We start from the raw sequence: 27583 nt of genomic DNA, 5'->3' as shown, positions 1-27583 counted from the left end.
CCCCTCTCCCCGCCCCACCCACCCCTCTTTTCCAGATGGAGGAAACTGAGGCACTTGGGATTAATTTACCCGAAGGTCAGCAGTAGAACTCTACCTTCCTAGACACCCCGAGTCCAACTAGGACGACTGAGCCACGCTGCCTCCGGTTCAGCATTTGAAGGGTTAAATCGACAGCACTGACCAGGCCACCTTCCTGCCTGCAAGGATTACATTAAACACACAAGTTGGAGAGATGGAACGTATGGTTTGTATTAGTGGTGCTCAGCTTGGCAGCTTTCCCTCTGGCTTTCTTCCCTCCCTGCCCCAACCTCCCCATCCCTTTTCCAAACTAAAAAGAAAATATATATATATATATATATATATATATATATATATATATATATACACACACACACACACACACACATACACACACATAACCAACCCTCTCCCATCCTGTCTCATCCCCAGTCTTGAATAAAACAAGCTCTTAAACTCCTGACCTTCCGCCCAATCACACCCGTTCAGCAGGAATACTTCACCCGCAGTTTTGATGGTAAGAAAACGACTTCACTTCAAATTACCGCCCGGCACAATGCAGGCACAGGGGAGGCAGAAGACTCAAAGCTGCTTTTTCCCAGAGCCCCCAAATCCAAAGCTCACCAGTGATTCTTCAATTTTTTAAGAGAAAGTTCACAGAAATGGTTCTCTTTTTCTCTAAACACTCAAAAGCTGTACTTAAACCCTTACCTTTAAGAAAGTCTTTAAGACCCCCCAGTAACAAGAGCTCTGTGTAAACGTAAACATTACAAGTACATCTTAAGACTGAACAGCTGAAAACTGTTTTTTGTTCCTCCCTCCCCCTCTCCTTTCTCATCTTTTCTAGCCAGAGGTCCCCGCTTTAGAGTTTCAACAACCCAACTCTTTGGGGCCACGGGTTCCAAAACTCAGGAGTTACAAGTGGACACCTTTTTCCTCTTCACTGTGTTAGGAGAGTCCTTAAAAACCAGGGATCCTCCTGATTCAGAGGACACAGCCAGTTCCTGGGCCATCCCGCCACAGGGGAAGGAATAAATCTTTGGAGTTAATTCCTGGGAGGGAGACAGAAGCCACCGGAAAACTCCAAAGTACCTGTCAGCCCATAATGGGGCCGCATGGCGTTAATATTTGCCTTAACCATTTGCTTGCCTGCCATGTGACCTCGGGCAAGTCACTTCACTTCTTTGGGCCTCAGTTACCTCATCTGTAAAATGAGGATTAAGACTGTGAGGTCCATGTGTGACAAGGACTGTGTCCAACCTGATAGGCTTAGATCTACCCCAGCGCTTAGTAGAGTGCCTGGCACACAGAAAGCGCTTACCAAATACCGTAAAATAAATATCAGGATTTGTGTTTGGCCAAAACCTAGGTGGCCTCAGCGGCTGAGGCGTTTTCCAAAATCACCCTTAGGGATTAGCAGTGGCAGCGCATCTCCCTGGCTCTCCAGCCAGGACTCCCAGCAGGCCTTAGAAGAGAGAGGTATTTTGAGAATCTGTGTATTTATTCCCAAATGTCGAATGGCAGACTATCTGGACCATTTGTTACTTACTGTTTATTCACATCGGTGAACCAAAGAAGATCACCTATTGGCAGTTCATTAACCTTCCGGGGATGGCTGACTGACACTTTCTGAATTTTCCTTGCCCGAATCATCGCCCTCAATAATTTTTAAAAGAAACCAAAGAACAACAAAGGAAAGCAAAAATGACTGGAATTTCTATGTAAATAAGAAAATGTTGTAATGTGGAGTTTTAGCAAAACTTCAAAGAAAAGCAGGCAAGTTCCATTAACAAGGCACTGTCAGCAAACCTTCTCACTTGCCCTTTACACAATGTGATTATTAGAAACTGGAGTCTGTGAACAATTAAAGGGATTTTTTTATTGTTTTTTTTATTATTATTGTTTCATTTCTTAAGGGAAAAAAAGAAAATTGCAAATATTTTGTTTAAATGGCACAGTGGCTTTAAACATATCCAGACAACATTCAACTCTTCTAAAAATAAAGAAGCCTTGTATGAAATAATCACCAAGGAAGAAAAGTGGAAAGAATAAAAAAGCTCCAGGTTAATCTGGAGACACAGGAGAATGTACCGACCCAAGTCAGCAATTTTAGATCGACTGTCCCTCGGGGTGTCAAAGTCTAATGAAATGGACTGGGAGCTTGGTGAGAAGCATTTTCATCCCTTTCCCAGATTTTTCCTTAAGAGCAATAACTCGTGGTCCTCATTTTTGCTCCTCATTTGGAGCATTACACAGGGAGTAGGGGTGGAGGTCAGCTGCGTTGTTACATGGTCATTTGGTTAGCTCCCCAAACATAAATTGATAGGGGGCGGGGGGACGCACATCAAAGCTTTCACAATTCTCAAAAGAGCTACCACGCAAAAGTAAAACTGAATTTGGAATTCCTCAATTAATGCATTGAATAAAGATGGTCCAATGGAGACTTAGTAATTATAACAATAATTACAGTAATTGTTAAAGCGCTTACTATGTGTTCTAAGCACTGGGGTAGATACAAGGTAATCAGGTTGGACACAGTCCCTGTCCCACATGGGGCTCACAGTCTCAATCCCCATTACATAGATGAGGTAACTGAGGCACAGAGAAGTAAAATGACTTGCCGAAGGTCACAGGGCGGAAAAGTGGCGGATCCGGGATTAAAATTCATGACCTCTGACTCCCAAGCCTGTCACTAGGCCATGCTGCTTCAGGTACCCCAGTCCTGCCACTTGACATAGCTCCTGACCTCCTATTTGGTGACAGTAATAACTTGCAACGCCTTAAGCCTTCATTTGCAACCTTCTTGATGCCTGAGATGGGAGCTAGCCTAAATCTAGGACTAGTCGAAAGAGGAAGAGGCTAAAGATGCCTCACCCTGAAATACAAATTTTCATTGGTTCACCGTCATCAACAGTATGGACTCAACAATCTACTGGTTGCAGAGCTCTGTACTAGGCTTTTGGGGTATGTACAGAGCAAGGAGAAGACGGTCCCTACCCTTGAGGAGTTTACAGTCCAATAGGGAAAACAAGCATAAATGGCCCAATATGCAACAGTGGAAAAAGACCATGACAGTAGATACAATCTACTGCCCTGTGCCCAGCTGCTGGGATTTACACTGAAGTTACCCCTCAAATAAATACAGTACATCATGACAGTGTGTTGCTATTGCTGCCAGGCAGAGGAAAAAAAAAAACAGGCTTAGAGCTAAAGTCTGGCAGTTGAAGTAGATGTGCTGAAGTATCTGGACTCGAGTAAGCATCAAGTGAACTTCTGCAAAACGTTTGGTTTGGCAAGGTCAACTGTGAGGAGAATTGCAGGGGGGGGGGGGGTTTAAATGTGAAAAGCTGCTTCAATTTAATCGCTTAAATTCATAATATTGTATCGTTGGTACATCTCACTGATAGTTCTCACTGATAAATCATGCTCACAAAGTCTATTGTGGTTATCCTTTTTTAAATGTGTTTATATTGTTTTGATCAATTTTAGTATCTGGGAAATGCATTAATGCACTTTATATTATTTACTTTGGGAAACTACACTTTGCTTACTACTCTATCACTTTAACCTGTTATTTTCATGGAAGCCATTAAGAGTGCTAACTGAGCTATATGAGAGTGCTACCTCTCCAGCCCTGACCTCTCTCCTGCTCTGCAATCTCGCATTTCCTCCTGCCTTCAAGACATCTCTACTTGGATGTTCTGCCTACACCTCAAATTTAGATGTCCAAACCAGAACTCCCTATCTTCCCGACCAAACCCTATCCTTCCCGACTTTCCCATCACTAGAGAAAGCACCACCATCCTTCACAGTCCTTCTAGACTGTGAGCCCACTGTTGGGTAGGGACTGTCTCTATATGTTGCCAACTTGTACTTCCCAAGCGCTTAGTACAGTGATCTGCACACAGTAAGCGCTCAATAAATACGACTGATTGATTGATTCCCGTCTCACAAACCCGTGACCTTGGCATTATCCTCGACTCATCTCTCTCACTCACCCCACATATTCAATCAGGAGAAGCAGGGTGGCTTAGGGGAAAGAGCCCGGGCTTGGGAGTCAGAGGTCATGGGTTCTAATCCCGGCTCCGCCACTTGTCGGCTGTATGACTTTGGGCAAGCACTTAACTTCTCTGCGCCTCAGTTACCTCATCTGTAAAATGGAGATGAAGACTGTGAGCCCCACATGGGACAACCTGATAATCTTGTATCTACCCCAGCGCTTAGAACAGTGCTTGGCACATAGTAAATGCTTAACAAATACCATCATTATTATTATTATCTGTCACTAAATCCTGTCAGTTGTAGAATCTGCCGTTTCCCCTCCAACCAAACTGCTACCATGTTGCTTCAAGTACTTATCCTATCTCGCCTTGACCACATCAGCCACCTCACTGACCTCCCTGCCTCCTGTGTCTCTCCTCTCCCATCCATACTTCATTCATTCAATCATATTTATTGAGCACTTACGATGTGCAGAGCCCTGCACGAAGCGCTTGGAAAGTACAATTCAGTAACAGAAAGGCAATCTCTGCCCACAATGGGCTCACAGTCTGGTCTACTTCACTCTGCTGCCTGCAACATTTTTCTAAAGTCCGTTCAGTCCATGTCACCCCACTCAAAAACTCCACTGGTTGTCCATCAATCAATCATATTTATCAAGAGCTTACTGTGTGCTGGGCACTGTACTTAGCGCCTGGAAGAGTACAATATAACAGAGTCGGCAGACATGTTCCCTCTCTACAACAATCTTGCAGTCCTGGGGGGGAGATAGACCTTAATAAAAAAATATAAATTACGGATATGTACATAACTGCTGTGGGGCTGAGGAAGGGGTGAATAAAGGGTGCAAATCCAAGGGCAAGGGTGACCCAGAAGGGAATGGGAGAAGAGGAAATGTGGGCTTAGGCGGGAAAAGCTTCTTGGAGGAGATGTGCTTCTTTATAAGGTTTTGAAGGTGGGGAGAGTGATCATCTGTCGGATATGAAGAGGAAGGGAATTCCAGGCCACAGGCAGGACGTGGGTGAGAGGTTGGTGGTGAGATAAGACGAGATCGAGGCACAGTTAGTAGGTTGGCCCTAGAGGAGCGAAGTGTGCGGGTTGGGTTGTAGAAGGAAAGCAGCGAGGTGAGGTAGGAGGGGGCGAGGTGACTGAGTGCTTTAAAGCCAATGGTAAGGAGCTTCTGTCTGATGCGGTGGTGGATGGACAACCACTGGAGGTCCTTGAGGAGAGGGGAAACAGTGTTCTGCAAATAGTGCTTACTAAATACGACTGACTGAAATACAATTGATTGACAGAGGTCAGCGAGGAGGCTGATGCAATAATCAAGGCGGGACAGGATAAGTACTTAGATTAAGGTGACAATCTGAATGTAACAATAATAATGGTATTTGTTAAGCACTTACTATGAGCCAAGCACTGTACTAAGCACTGGGGAAGATCATCAGGTCCCACATGGGGCTCACAGTCTAAGTAGGAGGGAACACAGGTATCGAATCCCCATTTTGCCACTGAAGGAACTAAGGCACAGAGAAGTTGAAGGGCTTGGCCAAGGTCACACAACAGACAAGCGGCAGAGCTGGGATTAGAACCCAAATCCTCAGACTCCCAAGCCCCTTTCCACTAGCCCATGCTACTTCCTATGGTCTAGTGGCTACCTTGGATAACACAATCATTTATCCCATTGATAATAATAGTGATATTTAAGTGCTTTTCTATGTGTCAAGCACCATAGTAAGCCCTGGGGTAGACACAAAATAATCAAGTCGGACACAGTCCCCGGCCCACATGGGGCTCACTTTCTAAGGAGGAGGGAGAATAGGCACTGAGTCTCCCTTTTACAGTTCAGGAAACTGAGGCTCAGAGAAGTTAAATGACTTGTAAAAGGTCACGCAGACAGCAAATGACAAAGCTGGGATTAGATTTATCAAGCACTTACCGTGTGCTGAGCACTGTACTAAGTGCTTGGGAAAAAACTATACCCCAGCGTTAATAGACATGATCTCTGCCCACAAAGAGCTTACTGTCTGCAGGGGGTATACATCCTCAAATTATATTCCCCCAACTCATAAATTCCCATAGAATGAAAAGGATTATTACTACCCAAAAAAGAGTAGTTATCGCTACTATTATTATTACTACCTACCAACACTGCCCCATAAAAGGAGGTTATTAGAGGCTCTGTAATAGCAGAAATTACTGCATCCATGTGGGCTGAGGATGGAGCATAAAACACCTGAGTACCAAGGGTGGTTGTAGGGCTAGTGTGATTTGAGGTTTAGTGAATTCATTGGGGAAGACTTTCTGGACGAGGTGTGACTAGGAAGCTTAAAGAAGAGAACTATAGCCTGGTTGATTGAGGGGCAAAGGGAGCTTAATAATTGTGGCTTTTGTTAAGCAGTTACAGTGTGTCAAGCACTGTCCTGTGACTTCCCGGCGTGCGTCCTTTCCATTAGGCCACACTGTTTCCCAGTTGTCCTACCACACAGATGTGGCTTTCCTGAAGAACCTCACATGTGGCCTAGTGGATAGAGCACTGGGAGTCAGAAGGACCTGGGTTCTAGTTCTGACTCCACCATTTGTCTGCTGTGTGACCTTGGGGAAGTCACTTCGCTTCTCTGTGTTTCAGTTACCTCATCTGGAAAATGGGGATTAAGACGGTGAGCCCCATTGGGGACAGGGACTGTATCCAACCTGATTACCTTGTATCTACCTCAGTGCTTAGAACAGTGCCTGGCACATAGTAAATGCTTAACAAATACCTTAAAAAAATGTGTTCATAGGCAGAACCATTTCATCTGACATTGTGTCATGCTTTATCCAGAGAGATGTGAGTTTTTGCAACAACATTCCTGAATTCTGTTGTCGCATTCCAGTGAAAATGCATAGCAAAAATATGCACTATGTCAGAACTGACTATTTTTTTCAAGTGTGTGCGTGTGCGTGTGCGCGAGCGCATGTGAGGCGATCACTGTAATAGTGCAATGAAAGCAAACCACAATCCACCATTCCAGGCCCACAAACCAATAAACTTAAAAATAATCTGAAGGTGTATTTGCATGGGGTAACAACCTAAAACATGCAGGAAAAAAAATCAATCTACACATTTGAGGCTGGTCTCCAATAGCCAACGCACAAGAATTATCTAGGAAAACACTCAAAATCTGGAAGTTTTAAGGAGAAAGGGTGCATATGTGCAGAGTCTGCAAGGAGTGTAAGTCAATCAATAGTACTTACTGAGTGTCTACTGAGCCCTAAGCCCCGTACTAGGCGCTTTGGAGAATACAACAGTAGCTCACACGTTCCCTGATCTTGGGGAGCTTAAGCTCTAATGGGGAAGGCAGACAAAAATTATTTTCAGATGGTGAAAGCCAGAGGAAGAACTGGGTTATAAAGCAGGAAACTACCAACACATTAGGACAAACCAGCTGAACAAATAATCGAATGTACAAATAAAGAAATGAAAAATATGTAAAAGAAAAAATAAACATGTGGACATGAAAGTTGAGGATAGGAATAAAGTACAAAAGTGCTACCACTCTAGCGAGCCCCAGAACAAGCTCACTAAATCTGCAGACTTCCCCAGATTTGGGTGGTCTGCATCTACGGTGGCACTCCATGCCTAAACAAGAGGGGGTGCATTGCTCATCCTCCAAATAGCCCCCTAGCCAACGGCTTCTTTGTGTGATGCCTCCTTGCCACTGTTTTTTTTTTTGTTATTTTTTTATGGTATTTGTTAAAGTGCTTACTGTGTGCCAGGCTCCGTACTAAACGCTAGGGGAGACAAAAGTTTGGTCAAGTTGGACACAGTCCATGACCCACATGGGGTTCACAGGATTTGTCTCCATTTTACAGATGAGGAACCTTTCTTTTTTATGGTTTTTGTTAAGCCCTTACTACCTGCCAGGCACTGCGGGTAATCAGACTGGACAGAGTTTATGTCCCGCATGGAGCTCTCAGTTGTAATCCCCATTTTCCAGATGAGGTAACTGAGGCACAGAGAAGTGAAATGACTTGCCCAAGGTCACAGTGACTTGCCCGAAATAATCCCTTGATTTTCTAAACTCTCTCAGGGTTCACTCTTGCCTTTTTCCTGCCCTGCTTCCCCAAGGGATTCCACAGCATTCAATCCTGTAATCTGCTCATTCTCCACCTCCACTCCTGGCTCCTCAATTACTTTCTACTAATTTCTCCATCACTAAAACAGTCTTTAGGGGAATTGCTTATTGCTGTCCCACTTTCCTGGGTGTCTGTCTTCTCTCTGAGTGGGCTTATCCATTTTAAAGAATACTCTCGTGTTTGTTTCTTCAGCCTTAAAACCGCTATTGTTACTGCAAACAGCAAATGCTATTTCCATTTACGATATTGTATTCTACCTTACATTTGATAGGTTTTTAGTAAATCTACCTCCCACTAGGCACTGAACCGCTTGGATATTAAAGAACACTTCAAATTGAAAAAAATATATATGAAAATATGTTTTTCCTCAGAAAACCATTGTATATGTGTTCCAGGAGCTTAAAGCGCTGTCCAGATTCTATCTTAATTGTTCCCATAGCATTCTTATGAAGAAGGCAAGGGGACAGAGATTATCATTTGCCTATTCTGGAAAAGGAAGGAGAAGGGAAACAAAGACACCGAAAGCATAAGTAATTTCCCCAAGAATACCCAGGAAGCCTGTGGAGCTGTGGAACTGTGGGAGTCAGGAGATTTGGATTTTAGCCTCAGGTTTTTGTTTTGTTTTAATGGTTATGTGTTTAGGGCTTACTATGTGCCAGACATTCTACTAAGCGCTGAGGTAGATTCAATCTAATCAAGTTGGACACAATCCATGTCCCACATGGGGCTCATAGTCTTAATCCCCATTTTACGGAGGAGGTGAGGCATAGAGAAGCTAAGTGACTTGTCCAAGGTCACACAGCAGACACTAGACCATGCTGCTTCGTGACCTTGGGCAAGTCACTGAAACTCTCTCAGCTTCAGGCTCCTCATTTGTAAAAGGGGGAAAATAATACCCGCTTCTCCCTACCTTTCCTCCTCAACAGGGAGCCCCTTGTAGGATAGGAACCGTGTCCAACCTGATGAACTTGTACCTACCCTAGTTTTTGCTTAGAACAGTGCTTGGCACATAGTAAGTGCTTAACAAGTATTACTATATTTTATTACATTATTAGTATTACTTCATAAAATGTCATTAAGAATGTTCCACTCACCTCTTCAAAAGCTATCAACAGTGACCCATTTCGGTCCACATCAAACAAAAACTCCTAAGGACTGAAATTAGAGAGTCCTCCACTAGCTGTCTCCTCCTTCCTTGAACACTCTCCCCTAGTCTGTAATTTCACTGTGGGCAGGGAATGTGTCTGCTATATTGGACTCTCCCAAGCGCTTAGTATAGTGCTCTGCCCACAGTAAGTGCTCAATAAATACCATCCGCTGACTGACCATTATGCCCCAGTTCGTACTCTTTGGTTCTTCTGAGCACAACAGCTAACTGCACCTCACTTGCAACTTTCCCATCTGTGACCTAACATTCAATTCATTCATTCAATTGTATTTATTCATTCATTCATTCAATCGTATTTATTGAGCGCTTACTGTGTGCAGAGCACTGTACTAAGCGCTTGGGAAGTACAAGTTGGCAACATATAGAGGCGGTCCCTACCCAACAACGGGCTCACAGTCTAGAAGGGGGAAAAAGACAATAATTCATGCTGTTCCTCTTGTGAGGAACTCCCCCCACCCCCGCCACCCACCGCCCCGCAAACTTGTGAGAGAACATATCTTCCCTCCTCCAAAGCCTTCCTAAACAGCTACCTCTTCCAAGAGGCCTTCCCAGATGAATGACCACCTTCCTATCATGCCAACTCAACAGCTACCTTACCATGGAAAGATGTATCAGTTTATACTAACTGCCTTTTTAAAAATAATAATTGTAGCATTTAAGCACTTACTATGTGCCGAGCACTATACTAAGCACTCGGAAAGATACAAGATAATCAGGTTCCACATGGGGCTCACCATCTAAGTAGGAGGAAGAACAGGCTTTAAATCCCCATTTTACAGATGAGGGAACTGAGGAACAAAGAAGTGAAGAGACTTGTCCAAGGTCACACAGCAGAGCCGATATTAGAACCCATATTCTCTGAGTCCCAGGCCTGTGCTTTTCCCAATGGCCCATGCTGCTCTTTATTACACATTGCTCCTTTATCTACCGTATGTTTGCAATTTGTGCTTGCATATTTTCCCCCATTAGACTGTAAGCTTCCCCAAGGAAAGGACTGTCTTACTTTTATTGTACATTTCCAAGTGAACAGTCTAGCACTTAAAAAATTCTGCTGAGAAAAAGAGATAACTGAGATGAACGTGCTGTAGAAAAACTACAAGCACTAAACAAACTCAAGGATTTTCATTCAGTCAAGTCCCCCAACTTCATGGCTAGAATTCTAAGCACTTAGATCTTGCTGCCAACCTTTGTAACCATAAATGAGTAAAATGTCCACGCAACACCTTGTGAAGTATCACCCCTATTTGCAGATGGAGAAACTAGCCCTTGCCAAAGGGCAAACGGAAGTTCTTGGCAGAGCTGAAAGAAGAACTGCACTTGATAGGAAGTAATCTGCCGCTCTCCAACTTCGAACCTCATTTTGGCTTTAATTACCTAAGGTCGTGCCCTCTTTAAATCTGCATTTCCCTACTCTTGTTGTGATCTGTTTCTGTCTATGCTTAGGTCAGCTGATGTGGTATCACATTCTGGTTCACAGAAGCTGATGTGGTCAGCACGCAGGGGCAGGGAGGAAAAAGGTTTTCTTTGAGTTTAGCAAAAGGATGCATGATATGAATGTTTCCTACCTGTAAATGTCAAAGAAGCATTATTTGACATATAAAGTTATTGAACATTTTATTTGGAAAGAAAATTTGAAAAGGGAGTCTATTGGACAGGATTCTCCCTTTCAACGCCCGATCCTTTCCTTTTAGTTGAAGGGATGTCATAAAATGTTTGATATTTATAATTTCCATCGATACTATTTGAGAACCCATTCTAGAGAAGCAGCATGGCTTAGTGGAAAGAACACGGGCTTGGGAGTCAGAGGTCGTGGGTTCTAATCCCAGCTCCGCCACTTGTCTGCTGTGTGACTTTGGGCAAGTCACTCCACCTCTCTGTGCCTCAGTTACCTCATCCGTAAAAAAGGAATTAAGACGGTGAGCCCCAAGTGGGACAACCTGACTACCCTGTATCCACTCCAGTGCCCAGATCAGCACTTGGCACATAGTAAACGCTTAACAAATACCATCACTATTATTATTATTATTGTTATTATTATTATTATTATTATTATTATGCAAAGCACTGTACTAAACGCTTGGGAGAGTATGACAGAGTAAGTAGACATGATCCCTGACCTTGAGGAGCTTACAATCTAGCTGGGGAAGAGACACTGAAGTAAGTTACAAGTAGGGAGATGCATTAGAGTATCCTCAGCCTAGACTGTAAGCTCATTGTTGGCAGGGAACGTGTCTACCGACTCTGTTGAACTCTCTCGAGTGCTTAGCAGTGCTCTGCACGCAGTAAGTACTCAAATACAATCATCATCATCACCATCATTATGGTATTTATTAAGAACTTGCTATGTGTCATTCACTTCACTAAGTGCTGGGGTAGATTATAATAATTAGGGTATTTGTTAATCACATAATAATAACGATGGTATTTAAGTGCTTATATGTGCCAAGCACTGCTCTAAGCACTGGGGTAGACACAAGGCAATCAGGTTGTCATTCTCTCAAATAGGGCTCACAGTCTTAATCCCCATCCCACGGATGAGGGAACTGAGGCACAGAGAAGTTAAGTGGCTTGCCCAAGGTCACACCACAAATAAGTGGCCAAGCGGGGGATCTGGGCATTAGAACAACAGAGAAGCAGTGTGACTCAGTGGAAAGAGCACGGGCTTGGGAGTCAGAGGTCACGGGTTCTAATTCCGACTCTGCCACTTATCAGCTGTGTGACTGGGAAAGTCACTTAACTTCTCTGTGCCTCAGTTACCTCATCTGTAAAATGAGGATTAAGACTGCGAGCCCCACAAGGGACAACCTGATCATCTTGTATACCCCCAGCGCTTAGAACAGTGCTTCGCACACAGTAAGCGCTTAACAAATACCACCATTATTATTAGAACACAGGTCCTCTGACTCCCAAGGTTGAGCATTTGCCACTCAGGGAATACTACTCCTCCAATTGATCATCACTGAGCCATTGACCGTCATCATCAATGACTCCTATCGCGTGCACACCACTCTACTGAACATCTGAGGAAACACATCAGATAAATACATGATGTGATTCCCTGCCTTTAATGACTTTTCATAGTCTAGCTGTGGAGGTGTGACAATATGAATCTCATTCATTAGAATTAACTGAGCATCCATGTGCAGAGCATAGGCACTTGGAAGAGTACATTAGAAGATAATGACCAAATTCCTGCCCTTGAGGAGCTTACAATCTAACGGAGAGAGACAGCAGAGACAGACTGGATACAGACAGTGGGAGCGGGAGGCAAATCAGAGATACAAGCAGCAATGGCGTCAGTAGGAAAAAAAAACGAATAAACAGAAGATGTAAATCTTTGTGTCAGAAGAAACAGTCTGTGCACACGGGATCTCGTGCCGGGACAAGAGACTGCTATGGTGCAGGTTTTCTTTAACGTGGGGTTATGCAAGACCTCAACTCCTGCATTATTGGAAAAAATGGGCAGTCCAGGGTATAAGGAGGTCAAGCCAAGGAAGGAATCAGCTTTATTTTGACCTTTCATCTGCCAAGCTTGAGAGGTGGTGGAGACAGTCCTACGGTCAGGGGAAGCTCGAAGGGTAACTGAGCCTTTCTTAAACCAAGAGCCCTGTGCAACAGAGCCCAGTATCCAATCTGATTCTCTTGTATCGACCCCAGCACTTAAGAGTAAGTGCTTAACAAATATCTTCTTTGTTGTATTGTACTCTCCCAAGCGCTTAGTAGGTCTAGGTCTCTCCCAATAATAATAATTAATAATTATGGCATTTGTTAAGCACTTACTATGTGCAAAGCACTGTTCTAAGCGCTGGGGGGGATACAATGTGATCAAGTTGTCCCACGTGGGGCTCACAGTCTTAATCCCCATTTTTACAGATGAGGGAACTGAGGCTCAGAGAAGTGAAGTGCCTTGCCCAAGGTCACACAGCAGACTTGTGGCGGAGTGGGATTCAAACCCATGACCTCTGACTCCAAAGCCTGGGCTCTTTCCATGGAGCCACGCTGCTTCTTCCCAAGACCTTCCTTCTCTCCTTTTCCATGCCCACTCTGATCCTCGGAGACTTCAACATCCACATGGATATCCCTGATGACTCCTCTGCCACCCGCCTTCTATCTCTCCTTGACGCTGCCAACCTCTTGCTCCACCCCACCTCACCCACTCACCAACTTGGTCATACCCTCAACCTCATCATCTCCTACCGCTGCACTGTGTCCATCCTCACCAACTCTGAAATCCCTCTCTCTGATCATAATCTTCTCACCTGCCTCCTCACTCGCACTCCTTTCCCCTGTAAATCCATATTACTCCCTCACAGAGATCTCCGCTCTCTTGAACCCATCCATCTTTCTGAGTGCCTCACACCCCACCTCGCCTCCCTCTCCTCTCTACCCAGTCTTGATGATCAGATTACTGCTCTCAACTCTACCCTTTCTACTGAGCTAGACTTACTCGCTCCCCTTTCCCTTCGCCGCTCTCTTACCACTAACCCACAGCCCTGGATCACTGCCACTGTCCGCCTCCTTCGATCTTATGCTCGAGCTGCCGAACGCTGCTGGCGAAAGTCTAAACACCATGCCAACCTCGTTCACTTCAAGTTTATCCTTTCCTGCCTTAACTCAGCCCTCTCTTCTGCCAGACAAAACTATTTCTCCTCCCTTATTGACACCCATGCCCATCATCCCCGTCAGCTCTTCCATACATTCAACTCCCTTCTCAGGCCCCCGGTTCCTCCCCCTCCTCCTTCCCTCACCCCCAACGATCTGGGCTCCTACTTCATTAATAAAATTAAATCCATCAGGTCCGACCTCCCCAAAGTCACTTGCCCCCCTTCTCCAAGCCCCCAGCTCTCAACACTCTCTGCTACTCTCCCATCCTTCCCAGCAGTATCCTCAGAGGAGCTCTCCTCCCTCCTCTCAAGTGCTATGCCGGCCACCTGTGCTTCTGACCCCATTCCCTCTCATTGCATGAAATCTCTCACTCCGTCCCTTCTCCCCTCAACTTCCATCTTCAACTGCTCACTCTCCACTGGTTCCTTCCCCTCTGCCTTCAAACATGCCCATGTCTCTCCCATCCTAAAAAAACCCTCTCTTGACCCCATCTCACCTTCAAGTTATCGCCCTATCTCCCTCCTACCATTCCTTTCCAAACTCCTTGAATGAGTTGTCTACACGCACTGCCTCAAATTCCTCAACACCAACTCTCTCCTCGACCCCCTCCAGTCTGGCTTCCGCCCCCTACATTCCACGAAAACTGCCCTCTCAAAGGTCACCAATGACCTCCTGCTTGCCAAATCCAACGGCTCATACTCTATCCTAATCCTCCTTGACCTCTCAGCTGCCTCTGACACTGTGGACCACCCCCTTCTCCTCAACACACTATCCAACCTTGGCTTCACAGACTCCGTCCTCTCCTGGTTCTCCTCTTACCTCTCCGTCGTTCATTCTCAGTCTCTTTTGCTGGCTCCTTCTCCCCCTCCCATCCCCTTACTGTGGGGGTTCCCCAAGGTTCAGTTCTTGGTCCCCTTCTGTTCTCGATCTACACTCACTCCCTTGGTGGCCTCATTCACTCCCACGGCTTCAACTATCAGCTCTACACTGATGACACTCAAATCTACATCTCTGCCCCTGCTCTCTCCCCCTCCCTCCAGGCTCGCATCTCCTCCTGCCTTCAGGACATCTCCATCTGGATGCCTGCCCGCCACCTAAAACTCAACATGTCCAAGACTGAACTCCCTGTCTTCCCTCCCAAACCCTGCCCTCTCCCTGACTTTCCCATCACTGTTGACGGCACTACCATCCTTCCCGTCTCATAAGCCCGCAACCTTGGTGTCATCCTCGACTCCGCTCTCTCATTCACCCCTCACATCCAAGCCGTCACCAAAACCTGCTGGTCTCAGCTCCGCAACATTGCCAAGATCCGCCCTTTCCTCTCCATCCAAACTGCTACCCTGCTCGTTCAAGCTCTCATCCTATCCCGTCTGCACTACTGCATCAGCCTCCTCTCTGATCTCCCATCCTCGTGTCTCTCCCCACTTCAATCCATACTTCACGCCGCTGCCCGGATTGTCTTTGTCCAGAAACTCTCTGGGCATGTTACTCCCCTCCTCAAAAATCTCCAGTGGCTACCAATCAATCTGCGCATCAGGCAGAAACTCCTCACCCTCGGCTTCAAGGCTCTCTATCACCTCACCCCCTCCTACCTCACCTCCCTTCTCTCCTTCTACAGCCCAGCCCACACCCTCCGTTCCCCTGCCGCTAGTTTCCTCACCGTGCCTCGTTCTCACCTGTCCCGCCGTCGACCCCCGGCCCACATCATACCCCTGGCCTGGAATGCCCTCCCTCCCAACATCCGCCAAGCTAGCTCTCTTCCTCCCTTCAAGGCCCTACTGAGAGCTCACCTCCTCCCGGAGGCCTTCCCAGACTGAGCCCCCTCCTTCCTCTCCCCCTCGTCCCCCTCTCCATCCCCGTCTTACCTCCTTCCCTTCCCCACAGCACCTGTATATATGTATATATGTTTGTACATATTTATTACTCTATTTATTTTACTTGTACATATCTATTCTATTTATTTTATTTTGTTAATATGTTTGGTTTTGTTCTCTGTCTCCCCCTTCTAGACTGTGAGCCCACTGTTGAGTAGGGACTGTCTCTATATGTTGCCAACTTGTACTTCCCAAGCACTTAGTACAGTGCTCTGCACACAGTAAGCGCTCAATAAATATGATTGATTGATTAGTACAGTGCCTTGCACACAGTAAGTGCTCAATAAATACAACTCAATGAATGACTGAAATGGCTAAGTGTGGCTGTTGGAATGACATAACCAGGGGGTAACAAAAAGGAGTTGAGAAATGGCTCCTGGAAGGGGGGGGGGGGGGATCATCACCGATATCTCATTCTTCCCCACCCAGAAAATGGCCACGCACAATGAAAGTGGCAACTTATTGCCATTTGGAAAGAGTAAATCGGGTTTCAAGCAATCCTGACAGACAGTCGTCATTTGGCAGTTCATGTGCCAGAAAAACCCTGCTTCTACATCTCCTGAGGTTCCGGGGTTTGTGAACTGATGGGAGGCCTCGAGAGAGAATGGGCGAGGTTTCGAGAGCTTTAAATGCAAAAACTACTCCTAGGTAGATACAGGTATTTTTGCTTCCCTCCCTTCTTCCTACCCCCAGCATTTCAGTTCTCAGATAATCAATCCCAGGTGGCAATTTATGTGGGCACCAGGAGAAAAGAATCCATGTGCTGAAGGCTCCCTCCGCCTCAATCAGAACAAGAAGAAGTGAGGAATGCCACTGTTTATTTTGAATGGCTGTGTCCCTCTTTTGCGTGGGTTCAAGCGGTCAAACACATCGAAGCCCATTAACAAATCAGGCATGGATGTCCCTTTGTTTGGGGGTGGGGGGAGAGGGGGGCTCTCCACTTTAAAAAACAGCAGCTTTCCGGGTATTTGGGGACAGTGAAAAGCTGCACTGTCCCCAGATGCCCAGCAGGCATGAGCCGTCAATCTCTATTCCCAAAGGGAAGAGGTGGAAAACCGACGCCAGGAGTCGTGGTGATCCGTGGCATGCTGGGGAAGGTGCTTCTGCTGTTACCTTGTGGCTCGAAAGGTCGTGATCTCGCTTGGGGCCCACGGCCTATCGCACCCTAGAGAGCTGGAAGCTAAAGTCCCCAAAAGAAAAGGAGAAGTTCACTCAGTTCCATAATCACGCACCATGGAAAAAGGATTCACGTATGTGTCCTTCAGCGAGAATATGAGCCAGAGCAAATCTTTTTTCCATCACAGTACAAGCACTCTATTGGGGGTGGGGGCGCCTTTGAACCACGGCAGGGGCTACTCCTGCCAAGGCCAAGCTCCAGGGAGAACCTCGGGGAAGCCCGGGCAGAAGCAGAGAAACGGCAGTTGGGGCCATCAAGACGAGAAGCTGCTCTAGCTACCGCCACCACTCCCGCCGACTCACTAATAACAATAATAATAATCGTACTTGTTAAGTGCTTACTATTGTATCGAGCACAGTTCTAAGAGCTGGTCTCGATACTAACTAGCCAGGTTGAACACAGTCCAGGTCCCACATGGGGCTCACGGTCTTAATCCCCATCTTACAGATGAGGGAACTGAGGCACAGAGAAGTGAAATGATTTGCCCAGGGTCACCCGACGGATAAGTGGTGGAGCTGGAATTAGAACCCGTGTCCTTCTGACTCCCAGGCCTGGGCTCTAGCCACTAGGCATCTCTGCTTCACTGTTCCCCTCCTGTACGCCTATTGGCTAGTCCCAACTCTTCTTCTGCCTTCCTGTTTATCCTTCAGGCCCTAAAAGTGCCTCATTTTTTACATAACGGGGACACCAACAATTCTAAAAACACAGTCAATCAATCCATGACATTTATTGAGGGCTTATTATGTGCACTAAGCATTTAGGAGAGTACAAAACAACAGAGTTAGTAGACATGTTTCCTGCCCATGGTGAGCTTACAGTAAATCAATCATATTTATTGAACACTTACTGTGTGCAAAGCATTGTACTAAGCACTTACAGTAAATGACAGTGTAATGATTTATAGGAGCTGGTCATCTCTCTCTGAACTTGCATACATTTTCTAGATAGGCGACCTGTGGAGTTTCTCCTCTTTTCTTTTCTAAGCACACTTTAGTATTCCAAGAATGAGGCGGCTACAGCACCCCCGCCCCCCTTATTCACAGAGGTGGCCTTCACACCCCATTTTCATGCCAAGAGATTAAAGATTGTTCGGGGAAAATCTCCTGCTGGAATTAATGATGGCATTTATTAAGGGCTTACTATGTGCAAAGCATTGTTCTAAGCATTGGAGTTGTGAGCCCAGAAGTGTCAATTCCCACATTTGTACAATGGGGATTAAGACGGTGAGCCCAATCTGGGACAGGGACTGTGTCCAACCTGATTAGCTTCTATCTACTCCAGCGCTTAGAATAGTGCCTGGCACACAGCACGCGCTTAATATCATAATTATTATTATTATCAGTGGAGAGCTCCGGACCTTGGTGATCTGTATGTCCTACAGAGGGTCCCCTAAGTAAGTTTTTACAACAGAGACACCTTCAGGCTGTAAACTGGGAAAAAAATGATAGCTTGCCTAGGATACTGCTTATCCTCAGGGTGGGGAAAAGGAGGATGATTTGCTTTTTTTTTTCAGGCTGATTCCATTAAAGTCTTGAAAGAGGGAACATTTTTGAAAAACACACTGTCTAGACAGCTGGATGGTGCAGGGCAAAACGCAGAGAGTCATGGAATCCCACAAAGAGTCAGTCAATGGCCCTGCCAGAAACATCCCATGTAAGTCACCAGAAACAAGTATAAATAGCAGAAAATGCACTTTTAAAATAAATTTGTAGGACTTTGGGGGTAATTAGCAAGAAAATGTACCCTCCAATACGGGCATATCCTAACACACAGCAGCTGGACAATGTGATTATATCATGAATGGCTGAATCACAGAGTGCATTTTCCCCACAGACTTACTTGTGAACTAGAATCCATTCCAGAACCACTGGAAAAATAATACGAAATTCCTTTTCGTGCTACATACTGTAATGTTAAACATCACTAAAATTACTGTTTCATTTATGTGAAAGTTATCCAAGGCATAAAATCACAGCACTAACTACATAAGGAGTTGTAATACGATTATGAGTCCTTGCAGGAGGTTGCCGAAGTAGAAACTTCTCCTGCTGGTTGTGGTAGCAGTTTTTCAACTCTAGTCAAGAATGTGCCCAATTTAGGATGAACGACAGCCATTTTCTTTTCTGCCAAGAGTGCCAATGTAACAGGCTGACTCCTTCGGAACACCTCTGTGCACCTCTACGCACCTCTGAACTTCTCTCTCCATCTGGGTCAATCAATCAATCGATCGATCCTATTTACTGAGCACTTACTGTGTGCCGGGTACAGTACCAAGCACTTGGGAAGTACAACACAACAATATAACAAGATACATTCCCTGCCCACAACGAACTTACAGTCTCCGGGGAAGACAGACATATGCATATATACATTAATAATAATGATGGCATTTGTTAAGCGCTTACTATATGCACAGCACTGTTCTAAGTACTGGGGTAGATTCAAGGTAATCAGGGTGTCCCACATAGGGCTCAGACTTTATCCCCATTTTACAGGTGAGGGAACTGAGGCCCAGAGAAGTTAAGTGACTTGCCCAAAGTCACACAGCTGACAAAAGGCAGAAGCGGGATTAGAACCCATGCCCTCTGACTCCCAAGCCCGGGCTCTTTCCACTAAGCTATGCTGCTTCTTCCAGAGAAGTACAGAGATGTACAAAGTGCTGTGGGTTGCTACATGCCAACCACTGAAATAAGCACTAAGGAGAGTACTATTGTTAGTACGCACAATCCCTGTCCTCAAAGAGTTTGGATTCAGACCGTGAAATCACTTACAGAGGAGGAAGAGGGAGAAGAGGATCTGTATATGAGTTAGTGTTTAAAGAGTAGGGTAAGTTGATATGTACCAAAGTGTTGTGGGTGGTTGAAAATATACAAGTGCATAGTTGGGTCTTCCTCTTCAGTCAGTTTTATAAGTTCATCTGCTTTCTTAAAAACTGATGCAAGAATCCATAACCCCAAAATCTGAGGGGGTGGTAGAGAGTATATAACTTCTTCATCTTTTAAGATATCCTGCAATGATGTCTTGGATTGTCAAAGGCCAATGGGATCTTTGTGGGACAGCGATTCTCTGAACGAATATAATTAACTCATTGACACCTGCCACGTCCATTTCTAGATTAAGTGCCTCTTCAGCTGAACAACTTCTTTGGTTATCTGCTCAGGGCTCTCTTCCATGCCTTGCAAATCTGTCACAAACCATAGGCAGAGTTTCCTCCTTAGATCAATTTTTTTGTTGACTGCTTAATCTCAGCCCAGGGGACAAGGAAGCAGGGAGGGATTTAGGATTGATTTACCTGGAGTTCACTGCTGAGTCACCTGGGCGGTTGAGCTTCGGGGCTGTCTAAGGTGGCAAGCAACATAGGCTGTATCCCGGAGTAGGGGTAAACCAGGGAAAGGTTTCAAAAAACTGCCAGCTTGTATCGTGGGATTGAATGGATCGTCGGGTGGCTATATCCTGGGGTACACCAGTAATGTAAAATGTGGGGGTTCACCATGTGCATATAAAAAGGAGCATTTGCTCACCTGACAACTCCAACCACCTACCTCCCCACTTCACCCTACCTGCCATCCAGTTTTGCTCACCTCCTTATCTACTCTTTCCCACTCCCCCTGTACATGGGTGAGCTTTAACAAACTACTGCACCATTTCTACAACTATTTCCAAGACCAAAGTTCTCCAAAGCCAGGGCTAATCTTAGCAGTCAGTCACAGCTCTCTGGCTTGGAGAGTAAGAGAGGGTGTTAATCAATCAATAGTATTTTTTGAGCCCTTATCATGTGCAGAGCACTGCACTAAGCACTTGGGACAGCACAGTTACCACAGAGTTGGTAAACACAATCCCTCCCCACAAGGAGCTTACAGGATAGAAGGGGAGACAGATATGTTCCTAAGAGTGCTGTGGGTAGGGTGAATACCAAGCGCTTACAGGATACAGATCCAAGAGAATGTAGGTGAATGAGGGTTTACTCGGGGAAGGTCTCTTGGAGGAGATAGACGTAAGACTTTGAAGGTGGGAAGAGTGGCAGTCTGTCATATAGGAAGGGGGAGAAAATTCCAGGCCAGATGGAGGAGGTGGGAAAGGAACTGGTAGTGAGATAGAGTGAAAAGAGAGCAGGGGAAAAAGAGAGAAAAGGGAGGGAAACCATGTGTGTTTTTCTGTGTGACATAAGAGTGCATCTGTAGGCCTTCTGGGGTAATGACAACATGCTAGATCTTTCCAGGGCAGCAGAATAGAATGGAGCCAGCAAGGGTGGTGGGACTTGGGGAGATGAGTAAATGAAGGGAGAGAGATGGAAGATGAAGAGGAGCAGTTGGATGCTAACATTTTATGAAAATACTGGTGGGCCAGCTTATGCTCAGAAAGAGGCAGGGTAATGTATCAGGAGGTACTTTAACAAAGTAATAATCTGGGCCAGTTTCCTCTTTGGTTTGTCCTCCTGAGCAGGCAGGCCTCCTCTGACTTGATAATAATAAAAATGATTATGGTATTTGTTAAGCGCTTAATATGTGTCAGGCACTGTACTAAGTGCTGGGGTAGATACAAACAAATCGTGGGGCTCACAGTCTCAATCCCCATTTTACGGATGAGGCAACTGAGGCACAGAGAAGTAAAGTGACTCAGCCCTACCATCCCCTTCCTGGATCCTTACCCTGATTTTGAAAAAGTGCACGGCGCATTGGGCAAGAAAGAAGGAACAAGATGACTGAGGTATGAGCTCCAAAGAATGAAATGAAGAATGAGTATGCCCAGCTCCAACACTCACTCAGAGTTTCACACAAACACACGTGTGCGTGTATACACACACACACACACACTTCAATGACACTGGAAAATGGGAGTTATTAGTATAAAAACTGAAAGGGGGCAGAGGGGACTGGGAGATTAGATCCAATGCTAAATGCCAAGGAGCTACCGATGCAACCCAATGCAATGGTAGGCTCCACAATTTCCCTCTAAGTTTAAAACTACCTGGACGCAGGAGGATAGATTATATGGAACTCGATGGAGTCGCACGTCAACAATGACTGATGAGCCTCAGTCCCCCATCACTTCAGGTGTGTTCTGCATGTGGATGGTGAGGCGTGAGGTGACAGAGCTGACCCCTGACAGCGTATCCTACATATGTTGTTCTGCAGCATTTGAAACTGCATAATGCACATCTACTTCACTGCAATACTGCATTTGCCCTCAAAGCAGGTTGGGGGCAGTGGGAGGAGGGTGTGCATGGAGTGGGGGGTGATTCCAGTACAACCTTGTACCTTTACCTCTAATCCCTTCTGGAGCATATTCCAGTGCTCAGCTCTCCAAAAAGGCTCATCTTGGAAATCTTTCTATCAACCAGTTGCATTAGACAACCACACCATCGCAGCTGCGCTCTGATGGCCATTGCCCCGGGGCCTATGATCCTGTAATGTTGCAGGACCTTGATGTTCAGAGTGCAACCTTCTGTTCACTACCCATCTCGGATGGCACGGGTGGAGCCAACTGAGTTGTTTTTATCTGTCATCAGTATGGCCTCCACGCCCCTCAGACGGATAACAATGTTGTGAGGACAACGGCGGGGTCGATATCCACCTCTGTCTTCAGACCGACTCTCCTGCCTTTCCAAGTTTCCGCACAAGGCCCTGTCCAGGCCGCCGAGTCTTCAGAAGCCATCATCGTCAACAGCAGAATTCTGCTAAAGTCTGCCGCTCAAATAGCAGGATTTTCGGGGTGGCTTCATGCTGCACACCACTGGTGGATCCCTTTGGAGCAAAAGCTGTACTATTTTGACGCTTTCAGACAGTGTCAACCCGGAGGATTTAGTGACTCAATTCAAAACGTTCAGTGAGCAGTTGTACGTCTTGAAGAGCGTCAGCCCTAAGCATCCAACTGCCTTCCTTGACACCTAGATCTCTACCCTACCTTGGATTTCAGGGGTCAGAGGTAGGGTTCTCCAGAGTACTGGAATTCAGAAAAATGGGGAATACACGAATGGGAGTCTGAGAGGGCGGTATAAAGCTATCACTTGTGCTGTTGTGTTGCTATCTCCCCATGTGCTCTCTGCTCTGGTGCTTAAGCGCTTAGTACAGTGCCCTGCACACAGTAAGTGCTAATAAATATGACTGAATGGTGCATTCTGGCTTCCAGTTACTGGTGGACTGGTTGCTTTCAAACAGGAAATAAATGGACAAACTGAAGCAGATGGGAATTTGCCCTCTGCCTTGCTTTCTTCTCTTGTGGTAGACAGAAGGGAAAAAAGAAACACACACACTCCAACCCCTCCCCCCCATCCCCCAAAAAACCACCTCACCTTCAGGGCAGGAATTTCCACACTGTCACCGAGGTTGATGGAGCCAGAGAGAATGGTTCCCGTCATCACTGTGCCTTGACCTTTGATGGAGAAACAGTGGTCCACAGCCATGAGGAAGGGTCCCGAGGGACTTCGGGTAGGGAGAGAAATGTGAGCTCTCAGGAGCTGGAACACAGACAAAAGCAGCATCACACTGGGGCAGAACATCACGTTGGACAGGGAGGAAACTTCCTGACTCGAGGCATTCCCCGGTCACCCCAGAGAGACCCAAGCTAAAAGCCAAGAGGCCCGGGTTCAAGCAATAGCCTTGAGAAGCTTTGGGGCTACATGGAAAAACTATTAAAACAGCCATCAAACTATTTTCTTTTTCCGAAACAGTTTATGTTGGAAAGAGTAAAAAGGGGCTCAGAAAACTGGCTTTTCATCTTGTCTGATAGGTTTAGTGTGGCGGAGTTTAGGGTCAGCATGGTTAAAAAAAAAAAAAATGGAGCAGGTCCCCTGTTCCCATGCCAGTTCAGGAGGCATTCCCTTCTCCACACACCACCTCCCAAATGTCCAGAATCTGGAATCACAAAAAAATCCTATTATATTTGCACCTGCTAAAACTACTATTTGCATTCCAAATCGTACTCTGATCATTTGTCTTGTCTTCCCATTAGACTACCAGCCCGGGCAACCCATCTTTTCTGGGTTTCGACGGCACTGCTTGTTTCTCGTGACGGCAATAAGAGGTGGTTTATTCTGTTGCTGATTTTTGCCTTTGCTACTTTCCAAATCCAAGAGAGAACAGGTTGCCACTGCAGTGTTTTACTGTGAATGCCCCAAAGTCCTCATCTTACAATATTATCTCTTTTGGAAAAAGACTAGAGAATTCAGAACAGGCTTTGGGCCAAGATTTCTAGAGACTCTGGTTGGAGGATATACCAGTAACTTTCAAAGCTGCATTTTTGTGGATCTTTTCTTTTCAAAAACAACTGTCTCATGCTCCCAGACCAGCCCTCTCTAGGGCTAATAAAAGGAAACAAAGGCCTTACACATAAAAACGTTTGTTTTGTTAAGTCAGCGAGATTAACAAACATTAAATCATTAGGAACTGAAGCAGTGTGGCCAGAGTCGAAGACTTTTGCTTCTGGGGTCCCAGGTACACATATGATAAGAGCCAAGAGTGAATGTAACCTTGGTTCTCGATCCTGTTGCTGCTAATGATAAGGAGACTCCTCTAGACTGTAACATGTCCAAGACAGAGCTCCTTATCTTCCCTCCCAAACCCTGTCCTCTCGCTGACTTTCCCATCACTGTAGAAGGCACTACCATCCTTACCGTCTCACAAGCCCACAACTTTGGTGTCATCCTTGACTCCGCTCTCTCATTCACCCCACACATCCAATCCGTCACAAAAACCTGCTGGTCTCACCTCCACAACATCACCAAGATCCGCCCTTTCCTCTCCATTCAAACCGCTACCTTGCAGGTTCAATCTCTTATCCTATCCCGACTGGATTACTGCATCAGCCTCCTCTCTGATCTCCCATCCTCCTGTCTCTCCCCGCTTCAGTCTATACTTCACTCTGCTACCAGGATTATCTTTGTACAGAAACGCTCTGGGCATGTCACTCCCCTCCTCAAAAATCTTCAGTGGCTACCAATCAACCTACACATCAGGCAAAAACTCCTCACCCTCGGCTTCAAGGCTCTCCATCACCTCGCCCCCTCCTACCTCACCTCCCTTCTCTCCTTCTACAGCCCAGCCCGCACCCTCCGCTCCTCTGCCGCTAACCTCCTCACTGTGCCTCGTTCTCGCCTATCCCGCCATCGACCCATGTCCTTCCCCTGACCTGGAATGCCCTCCTTCCATACATCCCCCAAACTAGCTCTCTTCCTCCCTTCAAAGCCCTACGGAGAGCTCACCTCCTCCAGGAGGCCTTCCTAGACTGAGCCTCCTTTTTCCTTTCCTCCTCCCCTCTCCATCGCCCCCCCAGCCCTACATCACTTGTATATATTTGTACAGATTTACTGCTCTATTTATTTTACTTGTACATATTTACTACTCTATTTTATTAATGATGTGCATATAGCTATAATTCTATTTATTCTGATGGTTTTGACATCTGTCTACATGTTTTGTTGTCTGTCTCCCCCTGCTAGACTGTGAGCCCATTGTTGGGTAGGGACCGTCTCTATATGTTGCCGACTTGTACTTCTCAAGCGCTTAGTACAGTGCTCTGCACACAGTAAGTGCTCAATAAATACAACTGAATGAATGAATGAATGTCAGCTCATTGTGGGCAGGGAATGTGTCTGTTTATTGTTACAGTATACTCTCCTAAGTGCCTTGTACAGTGCTTTGCACACAGTAAGCACTCAATTAATACAATTGAATAAACTCCCTTGATTTTAGAGAGCACTTTTACTCCCAGAGCTCCTTCACATTACTCATCCTGTTTTTGTCATCGCAACCCCCCTGTGAGTTAGGGAACGGCAGATACGACTACCCCCGTTATATTGATGAGGAAACTGTGGAAGAGGGAGGTTAAGTGACTTGTCCAAAGTCCCACAGCAGGCCAGTGTTGGGGCTAGAACCCAGGCCCTCTGACTTCTAACCCCATGCTCTTTCACCCCATTCTGCTGCCCCTGTAGTGGGCACCTTAAGCAATAAATGGGTACCAGTAGCCCACAGCCACAATGAACCTAGCCCAGCCACAGCCAGTAGAGGTCCCGGCTCCTCAGGACAGAATCTGAGGTGGGTAACCTGCCTCAATATCCAAGGGATGGATCAGAAGAGCCAAAGACAACCTGCAGGTAGAGCTCTGTTCTGGTCCACTGATCCAGCTGAGGGCAGGTCAGCAGAAATAAATAAGAGTAATAATAATAATAAGTATTAGAGAGAAGAAACGTGGCTTAGTAGAAAGAGCAAGGGCTCGGGAGTCAGAGGACTTGGGTTCTAATCCTGGATCCGCCACTTGTCTGCTGTATGACCTTGGGCAGGCCACTTAACTTCTTTGTGCCTCAGTTACCTCATCTGTAAAATGGGGATTAATACTGTGAGCCCCACATGGGACAACCTGATTACCCTGTATCTACCCCAGTGCTTAGAACAGTGCTCGGCACATAGTAAGCTCTTACCAAATACCATTATTATTATTATTATTATTATTATTATTATTATTATTATTATTATTATTGTGGAATTTATTAAGCACTTACTACATGCCAGGCACTGTACTAAGTCCTGGAATGGATACAAGAAAATCGAGTTGGACATAGTCCATGTCCCACATGGGGCTCAGAGCCATAACCCCCATTTCATAGATGAGGAAACTGAGGCACAGAGGTGAAGTGACTTGCCCAAGGTCACATGGCAGACAAGTACTGGAGCCGGGATTAGAACCCATGACCTTCTGACTCCCAGGCCTGTGCTCTATCCACTAGGACATGCTGAAATAAATGGCAATGGTCCCTTAAGAGCCCTAGTGCTGGACAGAAACCCTACCACAATCCCACTTTGTTTTTCCTCCTCTACCCCATCTGTCTGACTTTCTCCCCTCTCCTTTGCCTGTCCCCCTTGGAGCTCCAAAAAACATGGTCATTTTCCCCTCCCAGACAAACTACCATAGGCGAACTACAGCTTTTTAAAAGAGCTAGAGAAGCAGCATGGAGCACCCCTAATCCCACCCCTGCATGTCTGCTGTGTGACCTTGGGCAAGTCATTTCATTTCTCTGAGCCTCAGTAACCTCATCTGTAAAATGGGGATTGAGACTGTGAGCCCCACATGGGGCAGGGACTGCCCAACCAAATATTTTTGCATCCATTCCAGCCCTTAGTACAGTGCTTGGCACAGAGTAAGTGCATAAAGAATACCATAATAATAATAATAATAATTATTATTATTGTTCCCACCCAAAAAGATTGGGCCCTCGTTGCCAGGTGTCAGAAGCATCTAAAGGGACAGTTAGAGCTGGAAGTGTAGGAGATGCTGCTTTTAAGTACACTAACATCCTGCACCCACTCAGTAACTATGAAAAGAAATTCAAGCCCATTGAAATATCTGTCCCCTTAACTAAAAATGGACACTGATTAGTTTAAACAACTTGTAAACACTATTCGTAAAAGGCCCTTGGACTCTTGCAACTGCAAACAAAATCCTCCCATCGCTGACATTGTCCTGGTTTGTTATTGTGGGCTGGCTCATGAGCACCGGACTGTACGCCCTTGGTTTATTCACTCAGAGTTGCTGGTTTATTGTTTCTGGGCTGCTTGCAGTGGTCTGCAATTGCAGAACTGGGAGCACTGAAGGGCAACTCATAAACGCTGGATGAACCATTACTGCTTTGCG

General features: G+C 45.9%; 1 protein-coding gene across 1 annotated transcript in view; it reads right to left on the bottom strand.

Annotated features, from left to right (window-relative positions):
* EEFSEC (eukaryotic elongation factor, selenocysteine-tRNA specific) overlaps nucleotides 1–27583 on the bottom strand; it is a 319718-nt gene that overhangs the window by 187103 nt on the left and 105032 nt on the right. The window contains exon 4 of the mRNA XM_038740228.1: nucleotides 23250–23414. Within this exon, the coding sequence (XP_038596156.1) occupies nucleotides 23250–23414 (165 nt within the window). The remainder of the gene's footprint in view (nucleotides 1–23249; nucleotides 23415–27583) is intronic.

The sequence above is a fragment of the Tachyglossus aculeatus genome, chromosome X1, assembly GCF_015852505.1.
Source record: "Tachyglossus aculeatus isolate mTacAcu1 chromosome X1, mTacAcu1.pri, whole genome shotgun sequence".
Lineage (NCBI taxonomy): Eukaryota > Metazoa > Chordata > Mammalia > Monotremata > Tachyglossidae > Tachyglossus > Tachyglossus aculeatus.
This window is presented reverse-complemented; position numbering and strand designations above follow the sequence as displayed.